This window comes from Schistocerca piceifrons, chromosome 2 (assembly GCF_021461385.2).
Source record: "Schistocerca piceifrons isolate TAMUIC-IGC-003096 chromosome 2, iqSchPice1.1, whole genome shotgun sequence".
NCBI classification, from domain to species: domain Eukaryota; kingdom Metazoa; phylum Arthropoda; class Insecta; order Orthoptera; family Acrididae; genus Schistocerca; species Schistocerca piceifrons.
In genome coordinates, this window is record NC_060139.1 from 790,160,320 (window position 1) to 790,183,878 (window position 23,559).

At 40.4% G+C, this 23,559-nt stretch overlaps 1 protein-coding gene across 1 annotated transcript in view; it reads left to right on the forward strand.

Annotated features, from left to right (window-relative positions):
* LOC124776542 (lysophospholipid acyltransferase 6) overlaps positions 1–23,559 on the forward strand; it is a 139,366-nt gene that overhangs the window by 77,729 nt on the left and 38,078 nt on the right. The window contains exon 2 of the mRNA XM_047251572.1: positions 19,578–19,723. Coding sequence (XP_047107528.1) covers positions 19,578–19,723 — 146 coding nt within the window. The remainder of the gene's footprint in view (positions 1–19,577; positions 19,724–23,559) is intronic.

Sequence of the window (23,559 nt, forward strand, 5' to 3'; positions counted from 1 at the left end):
CAATGTTGTACACGTCGAAACTTTGAGAACTAGAAAATCGAAAGGCAATCACCACATCTCAAACATTAAACCGTTTATTGAGTGAAACCACTGTATGATTCAACACACTATGATGCCATTTACTAATGCAATTATTTCACCTGACTAATTACTGATGATTATCGTATTTTTTCTTGGCAAGTGCCCGGCAAGGTAAGGTTAGCAGGTCGCTTTTCTTGTCGTTACACATCAGACCGTGCATATTTTTCCAGATGAACTTACGTATTTTATGAATAATTATGCAATTCTATGTAATGACGTATTAATTTTATCAAATTCTCTCTCCATTAAAGTCTTTAATTCTCGCCTTGATTAATTACACTACATACAAGCTGAACACAACGAACGTCACATTTGTCTTTTTATGTACGATTGTATTCCAGTTTTGTTAGTATGCACTGTGAAATAGTTAGGATATAACACACACCAGTTGACTTTGACATTTTTTGCTTTATGACATCTCAAGATCGTGACTGTTTTACATTTTTTGCTGCTGCATCGTATTATTCTGTGTACATTTTTGCATCTGAACACTGTCAATGTCTTTGACATATTACGTTTTCTGTCATGTTATGCTGTATGGTTAATTGTGTCACCATAAACCAGTCATTATTTAGTGGGTATATGATTTAAATGCAGGACATTAATCTTTGTTCATGAATTTCAGAAAGAAATGATGCATGTAAGAAATAAATTCAACAGAAATGGGAATTTCACCTACGGAATAAACGAAAGGAGATGCAATAACTTTATGGGGAAGAGTAAATGGATCAGGATTAAAAAACATTAACAAGAATATACTATACTCATCGTAGAATAGCAGTCTTAACTAATTTTTTCCTTCAGAATACAAGGTGATTGATGCAGGCTGTCAGACTGAACTACACATCTTAGTTTTAGTGATGAAATATGCTAGAGATAAGGAATAGTTGTATAATGAGTAATGAAGTGATTTTTTGCAGATGATAATGAATACTGATGAATAATGACGAGGGAAATGGTATTATGAATAATGAAGTTTTTCTTTACAGGTGATGATAATAGTGAAGTTATGATGATGTGGATAATGAAGTTTTTTTCTTTACAGATGAGGATAATGTTGAAGTTATGTATTTATGCTACGTAGTTATTTAAGTATTTGTTGCAGTTTGTTTTGACAGCAGGTGTTACATTGCATAGTAGGATGACAGAAAGTTTTGGAAAGGACAGCTATGGAACACAATTTATACACATTTCACTACCTGTTAATTCGAAGTTCACTACTTTTCAGCATAGTGTGCGTTTCTTCTTTCAGGTCAATAATCCATTTTGTATATTTTTTCAGGAGAAGTTTTTCATGATACTTATTAAACCAGTTACTTATTATACCTGTTCTAGTACTTGCATTTTTATTTTTTACCCATTTGTGTTTATCATTTATGAATGTGATCACATATACTGCCTTGTTGCATAACCTTGCTACAGCTGACTCATGACGAATGACGTTACCTATCCTCATTTGCAGCAATAGGTCAAAAGCAAATAGTGTTATGCCTCAGCAATTAATTATCGATCCCAACGCAATGCATTGCTAACAAAAAATATGTATTACCAGTCCCAAGTAGTGATACCAGTTTGAGAAAATTCTGAATAATACTGATTAGCTCTGAATAGTATGTCACTTGAGTAATGACTTCTTAATGAAAAAAAAAAAAAGTATATATTTAAGATAATGCTTTGTCACTAGCTAATAACTGCCACTGTTTATTGTAATGAGACTACTTATAATGCGCACGATTATTAATGCTATGACTGTAATTAACTGATTTTTAATAATGACTTTGTAATGATCTGAATACTACTGAATGAGGAACACTGTTTATTGTAATGAGACTACTTATAATGCCCATGATTATTAATGCTATGACTGTAATTAACTGATTTTTAATAATGACGTCGTAATAATCTGAATAATACTGAATGATGATTCTATTCAATACTTGCTGGCCACTGAGTGCCAATAATTAATGTCACTTGAAGAATTGTTATTAATTATGCCATTAATTAGCCCTTTTTTTCCCATGTTGAGTTTTCATGTTTTGGTTAATGGCCAATGAGTGCCAATAATTTGTATCACTCAATGTATTATGTTAATGCTAGGCCAATAATTGACTCCTTTTCAACTAAGACTTCTGATGAACATTATTCTGTCATACTAAATATACTTTGTAACTGGCCAAGGACCGCCACTGTTTATTGTAATACGATTACCCATGATGCCAGCTAGTGATTCTTAATAGATTGGAATGACACATAATTAATTAACTATGGTACTGTTTAATAATGCTTTGTAATTAGGAGAAGACTAATAATTCTTACTATTGGAATGACAAATGATTAATTAACGACAAATGATTAATTAACTGTTATTAGACAAATGATTAATTAACGACAAATGATTAATTAACTGTAATTAGGAAAAGGCTAATGATTATTATTAGAATGACAAATGATTAATTAACTGTAATTAGGAGAAGGTTAATGATTCTTAATTACTCTCTGTAACTGAAAAGAATGCGATTATTTAATAATGCTTTGTAACCAGGAAAAGAAGGCTACTGATTCCATGTAAAACAATTAATGAACATTTTTCTGTAATACTACATACTTGGTACAGAAATGTTCAATAACTGGGCTATGAATGCCACAAACTAATTAAGTCTCTAATTGTCAATATTATGTGACTTGATGTCCTTCACCTCATAAGCTGACTACCCTGAATTATTGCAATGTCCATTTGTCCTGTTTATCCTAGTGATCATGGAGCACTATATTTGGTTTTGCACTAATTCTACGTTGGTGCGCCTTGTAAGAGCGTGGTGTTGACACGACATGCTGTCCACCACCGTGAGCGATGAAGACGTTATTATGGTCGCACTGTTTGGTGTACCTAATGTACTGCCAAAATGAAAACATGGAATATTACTACGACAATTCAGTGTCTTGGGTACGCTGATAAATTCTGATGGGAAAAGAACTTCAAGTTGTGTCACTTGGTGTTGCACTTCTGTGGAAAGATATGGACTTTCAGAGCAGCTGTGTGCAATCTAAAGTGCTACAACCATGATGCAATCCTTCCCTTTCCTATCCTGATTCTTGTCACATAAAAAAATTTTTCGATTTGTTGAATTCCAGTGCGAGTACACTTGTGGCACTTTCGACATGATTTTTTGTCATTATGTTTATTTATTGCGAAAATACTAAAGACATTTTTCGATTTGTTCTGAAGTACAGTATACAGTATACGTATGTACACTCTTGTCTTTTATATTGTATATACATTTTTATTTTTATGATATGTTCTGAACTACAGTGCATGTGCACTTCTGTTAGGTGTTAATATGTTTTCTACTGAACTTCAGTGCCTGTACACTTATCTCATTTTTCAATATGATTTGTACTATTCTGTATATTCAATACTTTAATGCGAATGCACTTATGTCATTTGTTACTACTTGTATATACATTTCATCATTTACTGATATGTTCTCAACTGCAGTGCATGTGCACTCATGTCACTTGTCAACATAATATTTTTTGCCAGTCTGTTTATTTGTTCTGAATATGCTAAAGAATTTTTTCAGTGCCTGTGCACTTTGTTATCTGTCAAATAATTTGTATATACATTTTTCTGATTTGTTACTATGTTTTGTACTCACATTTTGTCTTTGTCTGATATATCTTGTACTTAGTGCGTGTGCACAACATTTACTTTATGTACTACATCTAAATATTCTGTAAATTGTAGAAGTTTATTAATTAATTAAAAATTTTGCCGCGATTGGCAAGTCCAAATGACTCACCATCGCTGCCAAATTTTTGCCCCCCCAGTGGAGGGTTATGAAACACGTATGTAACATAGCAGCGATGGCGAGGCATTGTAGCATCTGTGACCAGAGAGTATGCGCTTGACCGCGCGAGTGTTGCGAGCGGTTCTCAGTCTGTCAGTAGTCGTTGCGAGTCTGTAGCTCTGGCTAGTTGAGAGCAGTACTCTGTCAGTAGTCGTCGCGTGCAGTACGCTAATAGTCGTCATGCAGAGCGGTCGGTCAGTGATAGCAGTCCAGTGCGGGTGATGTAGGCGGTCGGCAACACTGGTCAAGATGCTGTATAAGGTATACTGTTAATTAATATAATCATTAGATAATGTAAAAATTTATTTATTGTAATTATTCTCTAACAAGTGCCCCAATAATAATTTTTATTTCAAAAGCATTTTTTTTTCAAAAAAATTAATTTTTATTGAACTAAAGATTTCGTTGCACTTCCCATTTCACTCTACTTCTTTTAAAGAAAATTTTCAGTAAAATCACAGAAAAAAGGAATATTATCATTTGCAATGCAGTTCCTCCAAGCTGTGCAGAAAGATAAGAGCAGAAATGTGACATCCATTTATTCTGAGGTAAGACTTTAACTCTGATTGTTTTACACAGGGCCAAAGACCGATATTTCGGTTTAATTGAATTTTCTTATCACTGAATGGACTTTAATTTTTTTATGAAAAACTTATATTTGAGTCAGATTGCGAATTTCACATTTTGTTGCCATTGTCAGTACATTTCATTGTGGGCAGGTTACGCTTAGAGCAGTATCCATTAGCATTCATAATTAAATATTGTCATATTTCTTTCTTTCAAATTTTTGTGGGGAGGTTACACTCGGCTCCCATTTGTATTAAGTATTGTCATTTATTTCCTTTTAAATTTCGGTGGGGAGGTTACACTCGGCTCCCATTTCAATTAAATATTGTCATATTTCATTTTCCCTTTAAAATTACGGTGGGGAGGTTACACTGTATCTGGTGGGCGGCTTGAATTTGTGCGTGCAACGGCCCGATTGGCTAACTTCAATATTAATTAATTCGGAAATGGCGCAAGTTGTCGAATTTTTTCCTTAACTGTGTTTCTCAGCACAACCTACCCTACACCACCGTTAAAAGCTTTTTACGCTGTTTCAAACTACAATGTATAATAAGACTTCAATCAGGCAAAGAAGTGCGAAGTGAATTTACCTCTTACTTTGTTTCACCAGAAGGGGAAGTAGAATGGCGGTGTAGACTTCTTCAAGTTATAGTTGTTTTATTAATTTTAACTTAAACGTAAATGCATTACGCTTGTATTAAATACGGTTTTCAAAAATACAAAAGTAAGTAAAAGGCGATCTCTTGCTAGTATAGCTTCCAGTATTTTTTTTATCCGGTTCCGGATTAAAGGCATTTGTACCAAAAATAATAAATACTGTTTGCAAAAGTCAGTTGTTGTTGTGGTCTTCAATCCGAAGACGGTTTGATGTAGCTCTCTATGCTACTCTGTCCTGTGAGAGCCTCTTAATGTTCGAATAATTACCGCAACATACACCTTCCTGTATATCTGCTTACTGTATTCATCTCTTGGTCTCCCGCTACTATTATTACCCCCCCCCCCACTCCGCCCACACTTCCGTCCAGTACTAAATTGTTGATCCCTTGATGTCTCAGAATGTGTCCTATAAACCGATACCTTTCTTTTTGGTCAAGTTGCTCCACAAATTTCTTGTCTCCCCAGTTCTGTTTAGAAGCTCCCCACTGGTTACGTTAACTTCCCATCTAATCCTCAACGTTCTTCTCTAGTACATTTCGAAAGCTTCTGTTATCATGGGATCGAAGTTTTTCGCGGCGGCACTTATGTATAAAACATTTTCGGTATTGTTGCCGCGTCAGTTCTAGATAAAATCTCGAGTTTTCGACGATTACCTCCATAGTCATCGTCAGGAGCTGACTGTCTCCACTGCTGCTGTGGTGGCCTATATATACCCCGAAGACGGCAATGGTGTTTAACCAAAGCAAACTTAGGCACAATCTCCCTATCGCGACAGCGTCGCAGAAATGTCGAATTACTCCGCAACTGTGCATATTTGGCGCGCAGCTTCTCCAGTTGACGAACCTGGCGTGCGATGTCCTTCCCGTAGAGGAAAGTAATATTGGAACGAAGTTTTTCGCGGCGGCACTTATGTATAAAACATTTTCGGTATTCTTGCCGCGTCAGTTCTAGATAAACTCTCGAGCTTTCGACGATTACCTCCATAGTCATCGTCAGGAGCTGACTGTCTCCACTGCTGCTGTGGTGGCCTATATATAGCCCGAAGACGGCAATGGTGTTTAACCACAGCAAACTTAGGCACAATCTCCTTACCGCGACAGCGTCGCAGAAATACCAAATTACTGCGCAACTGTGCATATTTGACGCGCAACTTCTCCAGTTGACGAACCTGGCGTGCGATGTCCTCCCCGTAGAGGAAAGTAATATTGGAACGAAGTTTTTCGCGGCGGAACTTATGTATAAAACATTCTCGGTATTCTTGCCGCGTCAGTTCTAGATAAAATCTCGAGCTTTCGACGATTACCTCCATAGTCATCGTCAGGAGCTGACTGTCTTCACTGCTGCTGTGGTGGCCTATATATAGCCGAAGACGGCAATGGTGTTTAACCACAGCAAACTTAGGCACAATCTCCTTATCGCGACAGCGTCGCAGAAATGCCAAATTACTGCGCAACTGTGCATATTTGACGCGCAGCTTGTCCAGTTGACGAACCTGGCGTGCGATGTCCTCCCCATAGAGGAAAGTAATATGGGAACGAAGTTTTTCGCGGCGGAACTTATGTATAAAACATTCTCGGTATTCTTGCCGCGTCAGTTCTAGATAAAATCTCGAGCTTTCGACGATTACCTCCATAGTCATCGTCAGGAGCTGACTGTCTTCACTGCTGCTGTGGTGGCCTATATATAGCCCGAAGACGGCAATAGTGTTTAACCACAGCAAACTTAGGCACAATCTCCTTATCTCGCCAGCGTCGCAGAAATGCCAAATTACTGCGCAACTGTGCATATTTGACGCGCAGCTTCTCCTGTTGACAAACCTGGCGTGCGATGTCCTCCCCGTAGAGGAAAGTAATATGGGAACGAAGTTTTTCGCGGCGGCACTTATGCATAAAACATTTTCGGTATTCTTGCCGCGTCAGTTCTAGATAAAATCTCGAGCTTTCGACGATTACCTCCATAGTCATCGTCAGGAGCTGACTGTCTCCACTGCTGCTGTGGTGGCCTATATATAGCCCGAAGACGGCAATGGTGTTTAACCACAGCAAACTTAGGCACAATCTCACTATCGCGACAGCGTCGCAGAAATGCCAAATTACTCCGCAACTGTGCATATTTGGCGCGCAGCTTCTCCAGTTGACGAACCTGGCGTGCGATGTCCTCCCCGTAGAGGAAAGTAATATGGGAACGAAGTTTTTCGCGGCGGAACTTATGTATAAAACATTCTCGGTATTCTTGCCGCGTCAGTTCTAGATAAAATCTCGAGCTTTCGACGATTACCTCCATAGTCATCGTCAGGAGCTGACTGTCTCCACTGCTGCTGTGGTGGCCTATATGTAGCCGAAGACGGCAATGGTGTTTAACCACAGCAAACTTAGGCACAATCTCCTTATCGCGACAGCGTCGCAGAAATGCCAAATTACTGCGCAACTGTGCATATTTGACGCGCAGCTTGTCCAGTTGACGAACCTGGCGTGCGATGTCCTCCCCATAGAGGAAAGTAATATGGGAACGAAGTTTTTCGCGGCGGCACTTATGCATAAAACATTCTCGGTATTCTTGCCGCGTCAGTTCTAGATAAAATCTCGAGCTTTCGACGATTACCTCCATAGTCATCGTCAGGAGCTGACTGTCTCCACTGCTGCTGTGGTGGCCTATATATAGCCCGAAGACGGCAATGGTGTTTAACCACAGCAAACTTAGGCACAATCTCCCTATCGCGACAGCGTCGCAGAAATGCCAAATTACTCCGCAACTGTGCATATTTGGCGCGCAGCCTCTCCAGTTGACGAACCTGGCGTGCGATGTCCTCCCCGTAGAGGAAAGTTAAATATGGGAACGAAGTTTTTCGCGGCGGAACTTATGTATAAAACATTCTCGGTATTCTTGCCGCGTCAGTTCTAGATAAAATCTCGAGCTTTCGACGATTACCTCCATAGTCATCGTCAGGAGCTGACTGTCTCCACTGCTGCTGTGGTGGCCTATATATAGCGCGAAGACGGCAATGGTGTTTAACCACAGCAAACTTAGGCACAATCTCCCTATCGCGACAGCGTCGCAGAAATGCCAAATTACTCCGCAACTGTGCATATTTGGCGCGCAGCTTCTCCAGTTGACGAACTTGGCGTGCGATGTCCTCCCCGAAGAGGAAAGTAATATGGGAACGAAGTTTTTCGCGGCGGCACTTATGTATAAAACATTCTCGTTATTCTTGCCGCGTCAGTTCTAGATAAAATCTCGAGCTTTCGACGATTACCTCCATAGTCATCGTCAGGAGCTGACGATGACTACAGAGGTAATCGTCGAAAGCTCGAGATTTTATCTAGAACTGACGCGGCAAGAATACCGAGAATGTTTTATACTTCTGTTATCATTTTGTCCTAACTATTTATTGTCCATGTTTCACTTCCATACAGCCGCGCAGGGTAGCCGAGCGGTGTGATGCACCTTGTCACGGTTCGCGCGGCTCTCCCCGTCGGAAGTTCGGGTCCTCCCTCGGGCATGGGTGTGTGTGTTGTTCTTAGCGTAAGTTAGTTTAAGTTAGGTTGATTAGTATGTAAGTTTCCCTATGACCTCAGCAGTTTGGTCCCATAAGGCCTCATCACAAATCTGCAAATTTCACTTCCATGTATGGCTACGCTCCAGACAAATACTTTCAGATAAGTCTTTCTTACACTTAAATCTGTATTCGATGTTGATAAATTTCTCTTCTTCATAAATGATTTTCTTTCCACCGGCAATTTACATTTTATATTCTCTCCACTTGGGCCAATTTTGCAACCCAAATAGCAAAACTCATCTACTACTTTGGTTCGTTTCCTAATCTAATTCCCTTGGCGTCACCTGATTTAATTGGACTACATTCCATGATCCATTTTTTGCTTCTACTGACGTTCATGATACATCCTCTTCTGGAGACAATGTACATTCCATTCAACTGTTCTTCCAAGTCCTTTGATGTCTCTGAAAGAATTAAGTATCATCAGTAAACCTCAAATTCTTTATTTTTTTCCCCTGAACTTCTATTACTACCCCAAATTTTTCTTTGGTTTCGTAATTAGAAGGCTATCTCTTGGTGATACAGCGCGCAGCATTTTTGTATTCTGGTTTTGAATGCTTTATAGTACAATAGACAAGATATTTTCAAAAGCTGCGTATGACATTCTCAGAAAGTTTTTAGTCTTAGCGATAGCCTCCGATTTTTGTTCGTTGAGTACCATTTCTTGATAAGTTAAACATGTACACCTCTGCATCTATTTGTTCACTCAAACATTTGTTCGTTTCTTGACTTTTTGCTTTCGTCACCATTTCTGTTCGGTAATTCTAATGTAACGAAGGTGGCGGCTGCTCTGGTTTTTAAGCACGACGCTGTATACATCCACTTGCCTTTCTCACAGTCTGACACTAGCGGAAACTCTTCTGCAAGCGACGAAAGAGAAATTCCGATGTCAGTGTCCGATTTCGGGCACTGAAATAAAGCCAGTGGCGACAAGTGAAAATTTCTCCCGGACCTGGACTCGGACCTGAATTCCCGGTTATCGCGACTGGTCACCTTAACCACATAGGCTATCCGAGCAAGCGTCCCGCCAACCGAAATTCCCACGTGTAACAAACACACTAGATACGTAGTGTCCCCAGTCCATTGCTCGCAGTCTCATCTCATTCCTGCAGGTAGAACGAAGAGTGCATCCACATCATTATTTGACGATGTCCGCCCCCGTTAGCTGATAAGTAAGCGCTTCTGACCGCCGTGCAGGGACGCGTATTCGATACCAGGCCGAGTCGGAAATTTTCTCCGCTCGCGGACCGGGTATTTGGTTGTCCTCACAATCATTTCATCATCATCGATACGCTAGTCGCCCAATGTGGCGTCAGCTAGCAAGGTAAGAAGACTTGCAATTCGGCGGCCGAACATTATGGAGAATGAACACTTGATTTAGAGATGTTGCTCCATTCTGGTTAGCGACACGCTGCAGCGTTGACGTAATGTCGCTGCACGTCCGCTACTTAACGCCGCCTGTCCATACCTGGTAAGTCTAATACACATCTGTTGTTTACAATTCATTTGTGTACAGTTGAAGCTGACACTGTAGTAGTGCTGACGTGCCTGTAGGTCAGGAGTAAAATTAGTCTCGGAACGTTGTGGGCAGCTGGTGTAATTCTGTAAGTACTGCATTCCTTAGCACATATTATTCCAAGCAAATATTCAGGTAGTTGCTTCATAATACCTAATTTATGACATGTGGATTTGTCTGGCATACTGTATTCTTTCTTTAGCGTCAGTCTTTGTGAAGTTAATCTTCGAACACTGATTGCACAGAAGTGCAGAGTTTTAGAGATAAATGACCTTGAAGGGCCGTTCATCGGGCATACAATTCTTTGTAAGAATAATAAAATAAGTCAAGTTCATAAGAAGAAAAGAAATACTTGACGGGCTGGAACCAAATCTGCGCAGACATCGACAGAAGAATAGAAAAACCATCGACTTTATAAGCAATTACGTCCATGCTCGGCAAACCACCCTACTGGTTGCACCAATTTCTCTGATTTTACTGTCACATTTCGCGAGACGCATATAGAAAGAGGTAATATCTGTGCTCTTCTTACAACCGGGGCTCTCTACGATGCACGACGCTCCTCTCTTGCAGCATCTGCCACTGGAGGGACATAGTTATCTCCTTGACACTCTGGCGCTTCGTAAAGGATCCCACGACGAAACGCGCTGCCTTTCTTTGTATCATCTCTACCTCTACCCCTTGCTTGTCGCGGGACACTTCAGACAAACATCATTCAGTCTTATGCCCTAGTCCATTCCAGTGACACGAGATTGACTGTAGGCCTGCACAGGCACAAAATCTCTCTTGTATTATTCCCATCACCCCTGCACGAGATACACACCGAGGTGACAAAAATCATATCTCCTGATATCGCATAGAATCTCCTTTTCGCCGGCGTAGTGCAGCAACTCAACATGGCATGGACTCAACAATTCGTTGGAAGTCCCCTACAGAAATTGTGAACCATGATGCGTCTGTAGCCGCTCAAAATTGCAAAAGTGTTGCCAGTGCAGGACTTTATGCACGAACTGACCTCTCGATTATATCCCGTAAATGTTCATTGGGATTCATATCGGGCGATATGGATGATCAAATCATTCGCTCGCATTATCCAGAATGTTCTTCCAACCAATCGCGAACAATGATGGGCCAGTGACATGGGAACCTGAAGTCCATGAATGGCTGCAAATGGTCTCCAAATAGCCGAACAGAACCATTTACAGTCAATGATCGTTTCAGTTGGACTATAGGAACCAGTCCATTCCATGTAAATGCAGCTCACATCATTATGGAGCCACCATCAGCTTGCACAGTGCCTTGTTGACAAATTGGGTCCATGGCTTGGTGGGAGCCTACGACACACTCGAATCTTACCATCAGGTCTTACCAACTTAAATCGGGGCTCATCTGACCAGCCACGGTTTTTCATTTGTCTAGGGTCCAACCAATATGGTCACGAGCCCAGGAGAGGCGCTGCAGGCGATGTCGTGCTGTTTAGCAAAGACACTCGGGTCGGTCGTCTGCTGCTATAGTCCATTAATGCCAGATTTCATCGAATTGTGCTAACGTATACGTTCGTCGAGCGTCTCACATTGATTTCTGCGGTTATTTCACGGAGTGTTGCTTGTCTGTAAACACTGACGTCTCTTCGCAAACGCCGCTGCTCTTGGTTGGTATGTGGAAGCCCATGGCCACTGCGTTGTCAGAGGTAAGAGGTAATGCCTGAAATTTGCCATTCTCGGCACCCTCTTGACACTGTGAATCTCGGAATATTGAATTCCCTAACGATTTCCTAAATAGAATGCCCCAAGCGTCTACCATTCCTCGTTCAAAGTCTGTTAATTCCCGTCACGAGGCCATAATCACGTCGGAAACCTTCTCGCATGAATCGCCTGAGTAAAAATGACAGCTCCGCCAAAGCACTACCCTTTTAACCACCCTTTTACACGTTGTGTACGCCATACTACTGTCGTTTATATATGTGCATATGGCGATATCTTTACTTTTGTCACCTCTGAGTACTGTGGAGGCAGCAGACAGTCAGAATTTGCCTAGAGTGCTGTGAAAAAATATAGGTGCCTTAGATATAAAAAACAGGGTTTCGCGAGAAAATTGTCACGTTTCTTCCAGGTTGAGTTACTGAAGCATCTCTGTTTAGATCGGCTCTGTATTCGCTCGTTCTCTGAAGCCGTACCTCCTTGATAAGGAATCCAAACTCTAGAGCAGTAGTGTCGTCTTAGTCACACAAGTGACTTGTATGCGGTTCCCCTTATTCAAAAATAACACTGTAGGTGTTAGAGAAGATGGATCGTACCATTTCCACAGAGACGTATCAGCATACGTGACTCTAACACAGTGGTGTTCAACCTTATTCCGCTTGAGCTCTACTATATGCAATTTAATCCATTTAGAGATCTACTGAGTAAAAAATTCATTAATACTTAAGCACAAAATAACACCGTAGCTAAAATTAATTATTTTATTTACACAAAATACATAAAGGGCCTTATTTACACAAAATACATGAAGGGTACTTCACCCTCCATCAAAAGTTGTCAGCCTGATATTCAGTTTCTATTTGTGAAAAAAAAAATTAAATATACACATAGATGTTGAAAAAGTTTAGTGAGATTCTTGGCTTTGTATACCATTGGAAAGTATATTATCATCTGATGAATAATTTGTCAGAGCCAACCTTACAGCCGCGCGGTCTTGGGCGCCTTGCCACGGTTCGCGCGGCTCCCCCCGTCGGCGGTTCGAGTCCTCCCTCGGGCATGAGTGTGTGCGTTGACCTTAGCGTGAGTTAAGTAGTTAGGTTAGTTAAGTAGTGTGTAAGCCAAGGGACCGATGACCTCAGCTATTTGGTCCCATAGGAACTTACCACAAATTTCCAAAATTTCCAACCATACATAGTCTTGAAAGAGAATGAAGAGTCAGTTTTATTACTGCAACCAGATTTCACTATGCTCATCGTCGAAAAAGCTGCGTCGCGTAGAAAAGTTGCTCCAAAAAACGATGAAATATACGATGCCGCTTTTATGTTAGGGTAGAGTTTTACACTCATAACTTCCAAAACGTATCTTCATTGTATTCCGACTTAGGGAAATGTCATTTTGAATTCGAGTTATTGTCTCCATCGTGTGGGGTTTCGAGTCCTCCCTCGGGCATGGATGTGTGTTTTTGTCTTTAGGATAATTTAGGTTAAGTAGTGTGTAAGCTTAGAGACTGATGACCCTAGCAGTTAAGTCCCCTGAGATTTCACACACATTTGAATATTTTTTTTTCTCCATCGTGCACATCGGTGTTTTATGGAAGTTCGAAAACACGAGGCTTGTATTGGCTGCTAGGGGCGGAGCTTGTTCTCCCCATACTGCATCGAGCAGCAAACCTTGAGCGATTTCTCCTTTCGCCGCAAACCCCCCATCCCCTCCACCGCAACGCGCACTGTTAACAGTTTGCGAGTAGTAAGCAAGCTCACCATTCGGGAAAGACTGTTGCTTGGCGCGAGCGTTAAAATATAAAATGTAGATGGAGACGAAGGACGCGGAGGCGATATTGTCAGATTTACGACCTGCAAATACCATACCTTATACTCGTTGTCAACAAACTGGTATTTTATAAAAACAGCTCACTCAACATCTACATCTACATGATTACTCTGCAATTCACACTTAGTGCCTGGCAGAGGGTTCATCGACCCATTTTCATACTACTTCTCTACTATTCCACTCCCGAATGGCGCGTGGGAAAAAGGAACACCTAAATCTTTCCGTTCGAGCTCTGATTTCTCTTATTTTGTTATGATGATCATTTCTCCCTACGTAGGTGGGTGTCAACAAAATATTTTCGCATTCGAAAGAGAAAGTTGGTGAATGAAATTTCGTAAATAGATCTCGCCGCAAAGAAAACCGCCTTTGTTTCAGTGACTGCCACCCCAACTCGCGTATCATATCAGTGACACTCTCACCCCTATTGCGCGATAACACGAAACGAGCAAACAGATTTCGGATAAGTATTTTGAAAGATCGACTCATAATGGCATGACGATCGACCGCTCGATCGCGATCGACGACTTGGGCAACCATGCTCTAATAGATCGAGATTTGTTGCTGCGGGTAACCTTCGACCGAACTTCCCTTTTCATGGAGAAACTAGTGTGGTAAAGTGAGAGCTTAAAGCTGAATGGTGAACGGGTGCGGTACGTTCGTGAGCGTGACGCGTGTGCTATCCGGCGCCAGTGCCAACAAACAGCCACAGAGACACCGAAGCGTTGTTCTATTTGTTGTGAGGCGCAGACGGCTGGCCCGAGCGCTCGCAGGCGGCGTGGCCTTGGACAGCCGACACCTTCGGCGGGGGCGGCCGGCGGCCAAGACAGCGCGGCGTGACTCCGGCCGTACTGCCAACTCCTGCCGCCTGTTGCAGCGCCCGCTGACATCTGTTGCTCGTTTCATACTTTTGCTGGCTGCTGAATACACAACAAATCCACGAGCGTCGAATTTCGTGACGTTGCTGCCCTTACTGCGGCTTCGCATCTGTACTGTGCACTTTTATCGTCTGATACATCGCACCGGTACTTTTCAATCTATAATAATGAGCGTATGGCATTGGTGGTCGAGAGACCCCTCGCGGGGCGGTTCGACCGCCGCGCTAATAGTTCTTTAACGCCACTACGGCGACTTGCCAGTGAATGAGGATGAAATGATGATGAAAAATACACGATACCCAGTCATCTCGAGACAGAGAAAATCCCTGACGCCGCCGGGAATCGAACCCGGGACCAGCTGCGCGGAAAGCGAGAGCACTACCGCAAGACCACGAGCCGCGGACGCGTCAAATTTCAGATTCTCACTAATAGCAGTTTTGGTCCGGACGTGTGCATGTAAACGGTGGCATTAAGTACAAAAAACATGGCTGCTAAGTAGTAGTATAATATGTGCAGTGTTCGCCTCATAAAAATGCTTTTTCAGGAATGCGTTGTACAAATCTGAGGATTATGTGGATGCATTAACTACGAGTTGCAGTATTGTGTCCATCACCATTGCTTACATGACAGTATTATGAGACGTCAAGAGCCAACCTTAACATTATGCTAAATAATAGGTTAACTTTTACGTTGTCATATTTCATTATTTCAAAAATTGATTTTGCATGTCTTAGGGTATCATAACAATGCGGACCTTTTAAATTTGTATATCGAAGAGGTTTTACAGTAATGTTTCGCTAACGCGTCCAGCAAGTTGACATTGTAATTCTATGTTAAATTTTCAATAAACATTGTTAAATAACGAGTGACGTATTTTCAAGAATAAAATTTTGAATAGAATTTACGATATAAAAATGTCATTACTATAGAAATATTTGAAAACAATGACTCACGAGAATAAATAAATCGCATTGGATGTACGTGAAGTATCTTATTTATGGGAATTTATTGAAACTGTACTGTGTAGTTTCTCAAAATAATCCACGTATCATTGTTTACAGCCGAAGTCTTTCTATTCTTGTAATACAGGTTAATGTCTTTTAATTGGCTCCGGACCTATTCTGCGGAAGGTCACCTTTTACCCAAAGCCACGTGTCAGGCCAACCGCCCCATTTAGTAGCACCAGTTTTCTGTTGGAAGTGTGCATCAGCAGCACACTCTCACAGTTTTATTCCATAATTCATAAATAGGCAAACGCTTCAGTAATGTACTGTTCCAGCGTTTTATTATTGACTGCTTTGGACAGCTGGCTAACTAAGTAGAATGTACTACTTATTTTCCGGCATACCAAGTTAACATGGTTTTCCTATCGAAGATTGCCAACAAGTGCATACCAAGGAATTTACAGCCTTCACTGTCACGAGGAGGGCCGGTTCGAGAACATTTTACCACGCAAGAGACACATAATCTGGCACCCCCCCCCCCCCCCAAATTCCTCACATTAGTTGTTCTTGGTGCTCTTGGTAAGACGTTTAAAAATACTTTCTTAAGACAGAAAAAAGCGACGCACCATGAAGGAATTATCCATACGGGTCGGAAATCGGTAAATATGATGTACATGTACAATCAAATAAATGATTACAATTTCAGAAAAACTGGATGCTTATTTAAGAGAGAGAGCTTTACAAACCGATCAAATTAATAACGCTTTGGGCCACCTCTGGCCCTTGTGCAATCAGTTATCCGGCTCGGCATTGATTGAGAGACGTGTTGGATGTCCTCCTGAGGGACATCGCACCAAATTCTGCCCAACTGACGCGTTGGATCGTCAAAATCCAGAGATGGATGGAAGGCCCTGCCCATAATGCTCCAAACGTTCCAGTTGGGGAGAGATCCGGCGACATTGCTGGCCAAGGTAGCGTTTGGTAAGCATGAAGACAAGCAGTAGAAACTCTCGCCGTATGCGGGCGGGCATTATCTTGCTGAATTGTAAGCCCAGGATGACATACCATGAAAGGCAACAAACCAGGGCTTCGACGTACCGCTGTGTTGTAAGGGTGCCGCAGGTGACAACCAAATGGGTCCTGCGCCGGTCGCGGTGGTCTCGCGGTTCTAGGCGCTACAGTCTGGAACCGCGCGATCGCAGGTTAGAATTCTACCCGGGCATGGATGTGTATGATGTCCTTATGTTACTTAGGTTTAAGTAGTTCTAAGTTCTGGGGGACTGATGACCTCAGCAGTTAGGTCCCATAGTGCTCAGAGCCATTTGAACCATTTTTTTGAAATGGGTCCTGCTATGAAATAAAACGGCAGCCCAGACTAGCACTTCTAGTTGTGGGGCCTTACAGCGGGTGACAGGTTGGTATTCCGCAGTTGTCCGGGGCTCTCCTGACACGTCTTCGGTGGTCATCGGGGCTCATTTTGAAGCAGGACTCATAACTGAAGACAGTTCTATCCCAGCCAATGAGATTCCAGGCCAAAGACGTGTCTGTTGACGCGCCAGACAGTGGATGGTGGGCTACCAACCTGACTGTCGCCCGACAACCAAAGGTAGTGGCCTCGGTGCCATTTTCATTTCATAGCAGTGTAAGAGTAAAAGTATTTGTACAAGAGTTTTTCCTACAATTAAAAAATTTTGACGTATTATGGTTCTTATGTTCATACTGTTTCCCTATCTTTACTGGATTCAGCACAAGTCATAAAAATGTAAACGCTTATTTTGTCTAAAACCTGGAAACTATGTTTAGAAACAGACGTCATGTCTTGTGATAGCATAATAAAACATTTCAGACTTATTGTTACAAAATCATCAGAAAACTAAATACTTCCTCCGAAACTGATATTTTCTGTACTATTCCAATGGAAACAGTGAACGAAATGACACTTATTTGAACAAATACAGGAATTTCATGAAGAAACTTGTGAAAAGTAAGAACTGTCAATACAATGTTGTAGACAGATACCGTTTCAATTAGCCAAATGTATAACGATGCCTGTGAAGATCACATTAACACTGAGAATATCAGAGAAATATGGTTAACTGTACTACTGTATGTGTAATACTAACACAAGAAGTCGTTCAGTTCTCAGCAGTATTTGATTTTCTTCTACATAAATGAAATAAAAGTATAACTGTCGGCTCTGCATTGCCTAATGCGTAATGACAGAAACTTGGCTTTTCGCCGTCCGTCAAATGGCTTAAATGCTGGTTTAAAACCAAGATACGAGCAACTAAAATAATTACTGTGCAGCCGGCGTTCGGCTGAAGTCGACCGATTAAATGTCGTACCAACATTACATTATGCTACAGGTCAATCTGTTGTCGCACACTTTAAGAGGCATTCAAATTCGGTGGCTTCGCCAGCTTACAATCAAATTATCGCCTTACAACCTAATCTAGACCTCGGGCTAAGCTATAGATCAGTCTGTAACCTCAACCAAATCGACCGATTCCATCGGAGCGCCAGTTGTACCGTAGTCATTTTAGCGACTCGTGGCGCGGTCTTCGAGCAGCAGTCACACGTGAGAAAGTACATTCACTTCGTTTACATGCGACGTATCTTCCGAAAGGCGAAAACCAAATTTTGAAACCCGTCTTTCATAGTCCTGTTCACATGTTAAGGTCTGAAGCGGATTTTCTAGCCCAATTAAATAAGGCTCCTACAAAACAGCTGTTACAGTTTCTGATTTAGTCAGTACAATCACTACTTTTCTTCAATTAGACGAGATGTAAACAGCTTCAATCTAATACGCATACGTATCCTTCACTGTATAAAAAGCCACTCCATCCGTATTAGCCAATTTTTTTAACAAGACGAAACCTGACAGACCAAGCACTTTTCAAAACCGGTTGCGTTTACATGGGAGCGAAAATCGATTGCGGAACTGGAAAACCTGCAATTAGAAGCGGACTTCCAGAATCGATTTTGAAGTGTTTGTATGATCACCCAGAAGCAGTTTTGGGAAATCGGTTTACGAAATCCGGTTTTGCGAGCCCCCATGTAAACGAGGTGATCATTTAATAAAGGGTAACTCAGCTCAAACCTGACGACAAACGTACTGCTATGGTGTTATATACATGAGTTTTTCGAAAATGGTGAAATTTTCGTATTCATCACGTTGTACCTTCATCGCAAATTAAACTGTGTGCCGGAGTGAGACTGGAACTTAGAGGTATCGGGTTCGCCTGTTCGACACAGTTTTAATCTGCCAGAAAGTTTCAAAACAGCGCACACGTCGCTGCAAAGTGAGACATTCATATATATATATATATATATATATATATATATATATATATATTTATTGTTTGAACTCACAACTTTGCCACAGCACACTGTCGTACGAAAACATTGGCTTTATCTGTTGTCCAGTTTCAAAGAAGACTGAATTGAAGTACTTTATGTGAACGACTTTGAAACTAAAAAGCACATTTAACTAATACTTGTTTAATGCGCGAATTTATTTTTTCAGAGAACCTTTATTTGTTCTTTTTGTCTACATTTTATCTTCTTTCATTGCAAAATTATGATGTTAGTAGAATATTATTTAGAAGAAGCATGTACAATATTAAAATGATGTATCACTTTCTATCATAAAGATATAATTAGAGAGAATGTGCACATTGTATAGGTGGAACTGAAGTACAGTTTAACTTTTTGTAGATTCAGTCATTTTGTAAAATGAAAGTTTTTCATAAGCTACGTGTACCATTCATAACAAAAAGCCGTATGTAGTAGTAATCTATCATAGCATGTTTTTTACTAGATGCAGATAAAAATGATTTGTGGGCTATGTATTAATCTGGGCCACTAAACAGAAACTCAGAGGCCCTGAACAAATAATGTTGCTCTAGTTAGACAAGTCGCCTTCTTCTGTCATAATATGTACTCACAAAAACTTCTTTAATGTTGAGTGACTGTGGTATTAACAGTAATTTGTAATTTTTAGGTTAATTTTCTGGTCAGCCAATTCCTTGCTCTGGCACTGGCACCACTGTTTAGAAGTGTTTTCCATCCATCAAGCACCAGCCCAGCAACCCGCCATGCATTTGGATTGTTCTTGGGGCTTGCATTTGGGTACTTCTGTTTCGGCAAGTAAGTTCTGTGTTGTGGCATCAATGAGAAGCACTAGTAGCTTGTGAGATTCTCTTTTGCATTTACATTTCTAATACCAATATGCACTGCAGCATATAACTGAATATTTATTCCATCCTATGCCCTTAAAGCATCCTGGATTATAAATGAATTTAAACAAAAATTTTTTATTTTATTTTTTTTCTGTTCAACTTCAGTTTTGTAATAAAAAAAGAAAGAAAGAACCAAAAATACTCTGTCTGTAGAAACTAGAGGGCAGCTATCAAACTCAACCCCCCCCCGCCCTCCCACACTTTGTCGCTTTATAGCCAGAGAGTGGAGGAAGGTGGGATGGTGTGAGGTGAATTTGCATTTGTTCCATATCAAATGGCAGTAAAGGTATTAAAATTCATTTTTGAACAATAATAATATGGAGGAGGAAGGGTAGTTGAGATGAGGATCAGGTCCAGTCCTGGGAAGCAATTAACTGCAAAAACTAAACATGGTACGATTAAAAGGAGACTTTTGTATAGAATTTCAGTTCCATTGATTGCAGCATTTGAAGTTTGTAGCTCACACATTCATTGATTTGCTATGACACCTGATGAACATTACTTACATTTGCCCCACACTTTCTTCATCTCAATTCCTTTGACGGTGAACAAGAAAACTCTATTTTTTGGCTATGAACCCTCTTCAAAGCTCAGTTAAATAGTATGATAGATCAGGAGTTGCATCCAGATCTTTGCCTTTTGCAAGAAACATTCTATCAGCTGATCCACCCAAGCATGCCCCCCTCCCCCACCCTATTCTAATTCAGAGTTTCAGTCCACCAACTGGTTTCTCCTCCACTTTCCCAAACCATACTTTATAGTACAACTTACGGAGTAAAGAAAGGTACTTTCAGAGTGAAGCTTTCAGTGGGGCATAATACATTAGACTAACTCAGATGACCAAATTAGTTGTGTTTCCTGCGAAGTGCAGAGTGGTATTAGAATCTTCATACAGAATATTGTCTTTATCTGTGATAAAAGTTAATTTCACCATGCTCTTTGTTTCAACTTCATTTTACAGATTTATTTAAATGTTTTCTGTACCTCTTCAAAAGAGGTCTATGTACTATTTCCATTTCAAGACCCTTTTGTCACAAGGCTGAGGCACTTGGATACATTTTGAAAGTGGCTATTGCCACAGCTGAATGCAGATGTTGGCTACATCAGCCCAACCATCTGGCAATCTGTCACATAAATGTGCAGTGCTATCTCAATTTCAGTTTGACACAATTCCGGATAGTAAAACTTGAAAGCTTAATATTTCTCTCCTGTTAAGTGTTTGAAGGTTTCATGCACTTAAAAATAATCCTGTATAGGAAAAACACTTCAAAAGTTTTGAAAAGGGAATGCAAAATCCTACTTTACAAAATATTCACCTTCACATATTCACTAATTATTTTACTTTAGCTTATGTAGTCCAGTACATCGACTCTTATTATAAAGCCTCCATTATTTGCATTCTTGGAAAGATCATTCAGATTTCTTTTGTCTGTGACAAGAGAAAAACCACTTGGTGCCATGGATTATAGAGTAAACTTAAAAAGTACAAACTTATCAAAATTATTAATGTCTTAGTTATGTAAGTGTAACTTAAAATTCCTCACAGGCCCTATCAGGTCCTCCAGTACCTTCTGACTGCCATGTTATCCTCAGCTATTGGCATCATTGGACATGGTATGGAGGATTGTAGGGTCAGCATCTCGTCCCTTGGCCATTATCACTTTTCATGACTTTGAGACACTAATACTCAGCCAGATAGCTCCTCATTTCGCATCATGAGACTGAGTGCACCCTGTTCCAGTGTTCCCACCAAGGAAAAATCCCTACCAGTTCCAGGAATTGAACACCTTTCTAACTTGATGACACTCTTGCAACATGTTAGTCTTTGTGTAGATTGACGCTGACCTTTACCTCATCTTATCTTGTAATGATCTGTTCATTTCTACAAATCTGTTACACACAGTATCCACTGTAACATGTTCACATAATTTAATTTTTATCTGCCCCTACAATTTGCCTCTTTGAGACCCCTTCCCGTAGCAAGTTAGCTATTCTTGGATGCTGTACCAAATGTTTCACTAACCAGTCCCACATGCAGATGTCTCACTAACCAGTCCCATTTGTTGGTAATGTTGTTCCAACCATTTTATTTGCTATTGTTTTCTAATCATTTTTCAGTTTGTAATTTGTCAGTATAAAATGCCTTACTGCTAGATGCTGTAACTGATTTTCACATTCTTTTATTTCTGAATTCATTGAATCAGTGAAATACCATGGTCTTGAATGGAAAAGAATCTCTTAATATCAAATACAGATATTCAAGCCACCTATTTGTTCTTGTGCCAAATTTTAAATCCTAAACATTCATCCTGGTGGAATAATCCTGTTTCTGTTATTGCTTCTAACAGCCATGCATTTTTGATACATGTAACAGTAGATTAGAATCACACTGCACTGTCATTCATCTTTGCAACTGTGGCTCAGAACTCAGGCATCATGTTTTAATGAGGAAACTTCACATTTTCTATGGACTGAGAAAAACACAATCATTCGGTAAGTTGCTAAACCAACTTTTACAGAGACTTTGTACCATAGCAAAATGCTAAAGAGAGATTTTGAGTTCAAAATCCTAGCACACTGCCCAGAGACATAATGTCGAACTTTCCATTAATAGCTAAACAATAATATGCATAACATAACTCAAACAAAAAATCTTTTTTTTCTTTTTTGTGGAGAAAAGGGTATTCCAAACACATTAAATTACCATAATTGCTTTCCCTTGCAGCTCAATTATTGACTTTTCTTTATAGCGTTCATACTTTGTGTGTGTGTGTGTGTGTGTGTGTGTGTGTGTGTGTGTGTTTCTGTTTTTTGAGTGTTACATATCTTTTTATGTGCATCAAAAGGAAAATTCACTAGACAATGTGAATTTCTTCACACTGTTAATAGATCCACATAAAAGTGCAATAAACTGCCCTGGATTTTTGAAATTTGAGTTCATTCCACAGGAAGAAAAAAGGGATAGATTGGGGAACGATAGAAAGAAGGGGCAGGTCACTGAGTCCCCTGGATGAAAGGGACCCATCTGTTGTGAGGACATAGGGAGACAAAGATCAATTTCAACATCTTTAATGTACAGTCTTCCATATTTAATTCAAAGTAACATTTTTTAGCTGAAGTGCACTTCCTTTGTCAGTGGCTCTAGTGTTGCATGCTGAAGTTGGCATTTAATTGCTGCTGGTCTTTGGCAACGACCAGCTGGGTGATAGCATATAGTAACCAATGGAAATTGATGAATCAAATGATTTCTTTTGGCAGAAGAAAAAAACTGATTACATGTGTACATATTACATGTATACATATCGAGAGCACCAGAATAACTTTTACTGATCTGCTCGTTACAAATTTTAATGTTGATTATTGATTTTCATACTTATTTGATGAGTGGAAAAAACTAAATGTACTGGCAGAATGACCTGTAGTGTAGCCCAAGACCTACGTAACATTAGTGTGATAGTTTGCTTTTCAGTTGGCAAAGCCAACTAACCTCAACATGAAAATACATTTGCTGCTATAGACTGATGTCTAGTGAAGCCCTAGATACACGTTCATCACTACACCCTAGCCTACATGTATGTCTTATTTCCAGTTTTGTCAAAAATTGCAGCAATGTAATTAAAGTCTAACCAAAAGGAACAATGTACTGTGAACTATATCAACAAACCTTAGAAAATTGTGAACAATCATTCTAATTCGCTACTAACAACTGACTCGCAATTCATTGTACTCAGTTCCCATAGTCCA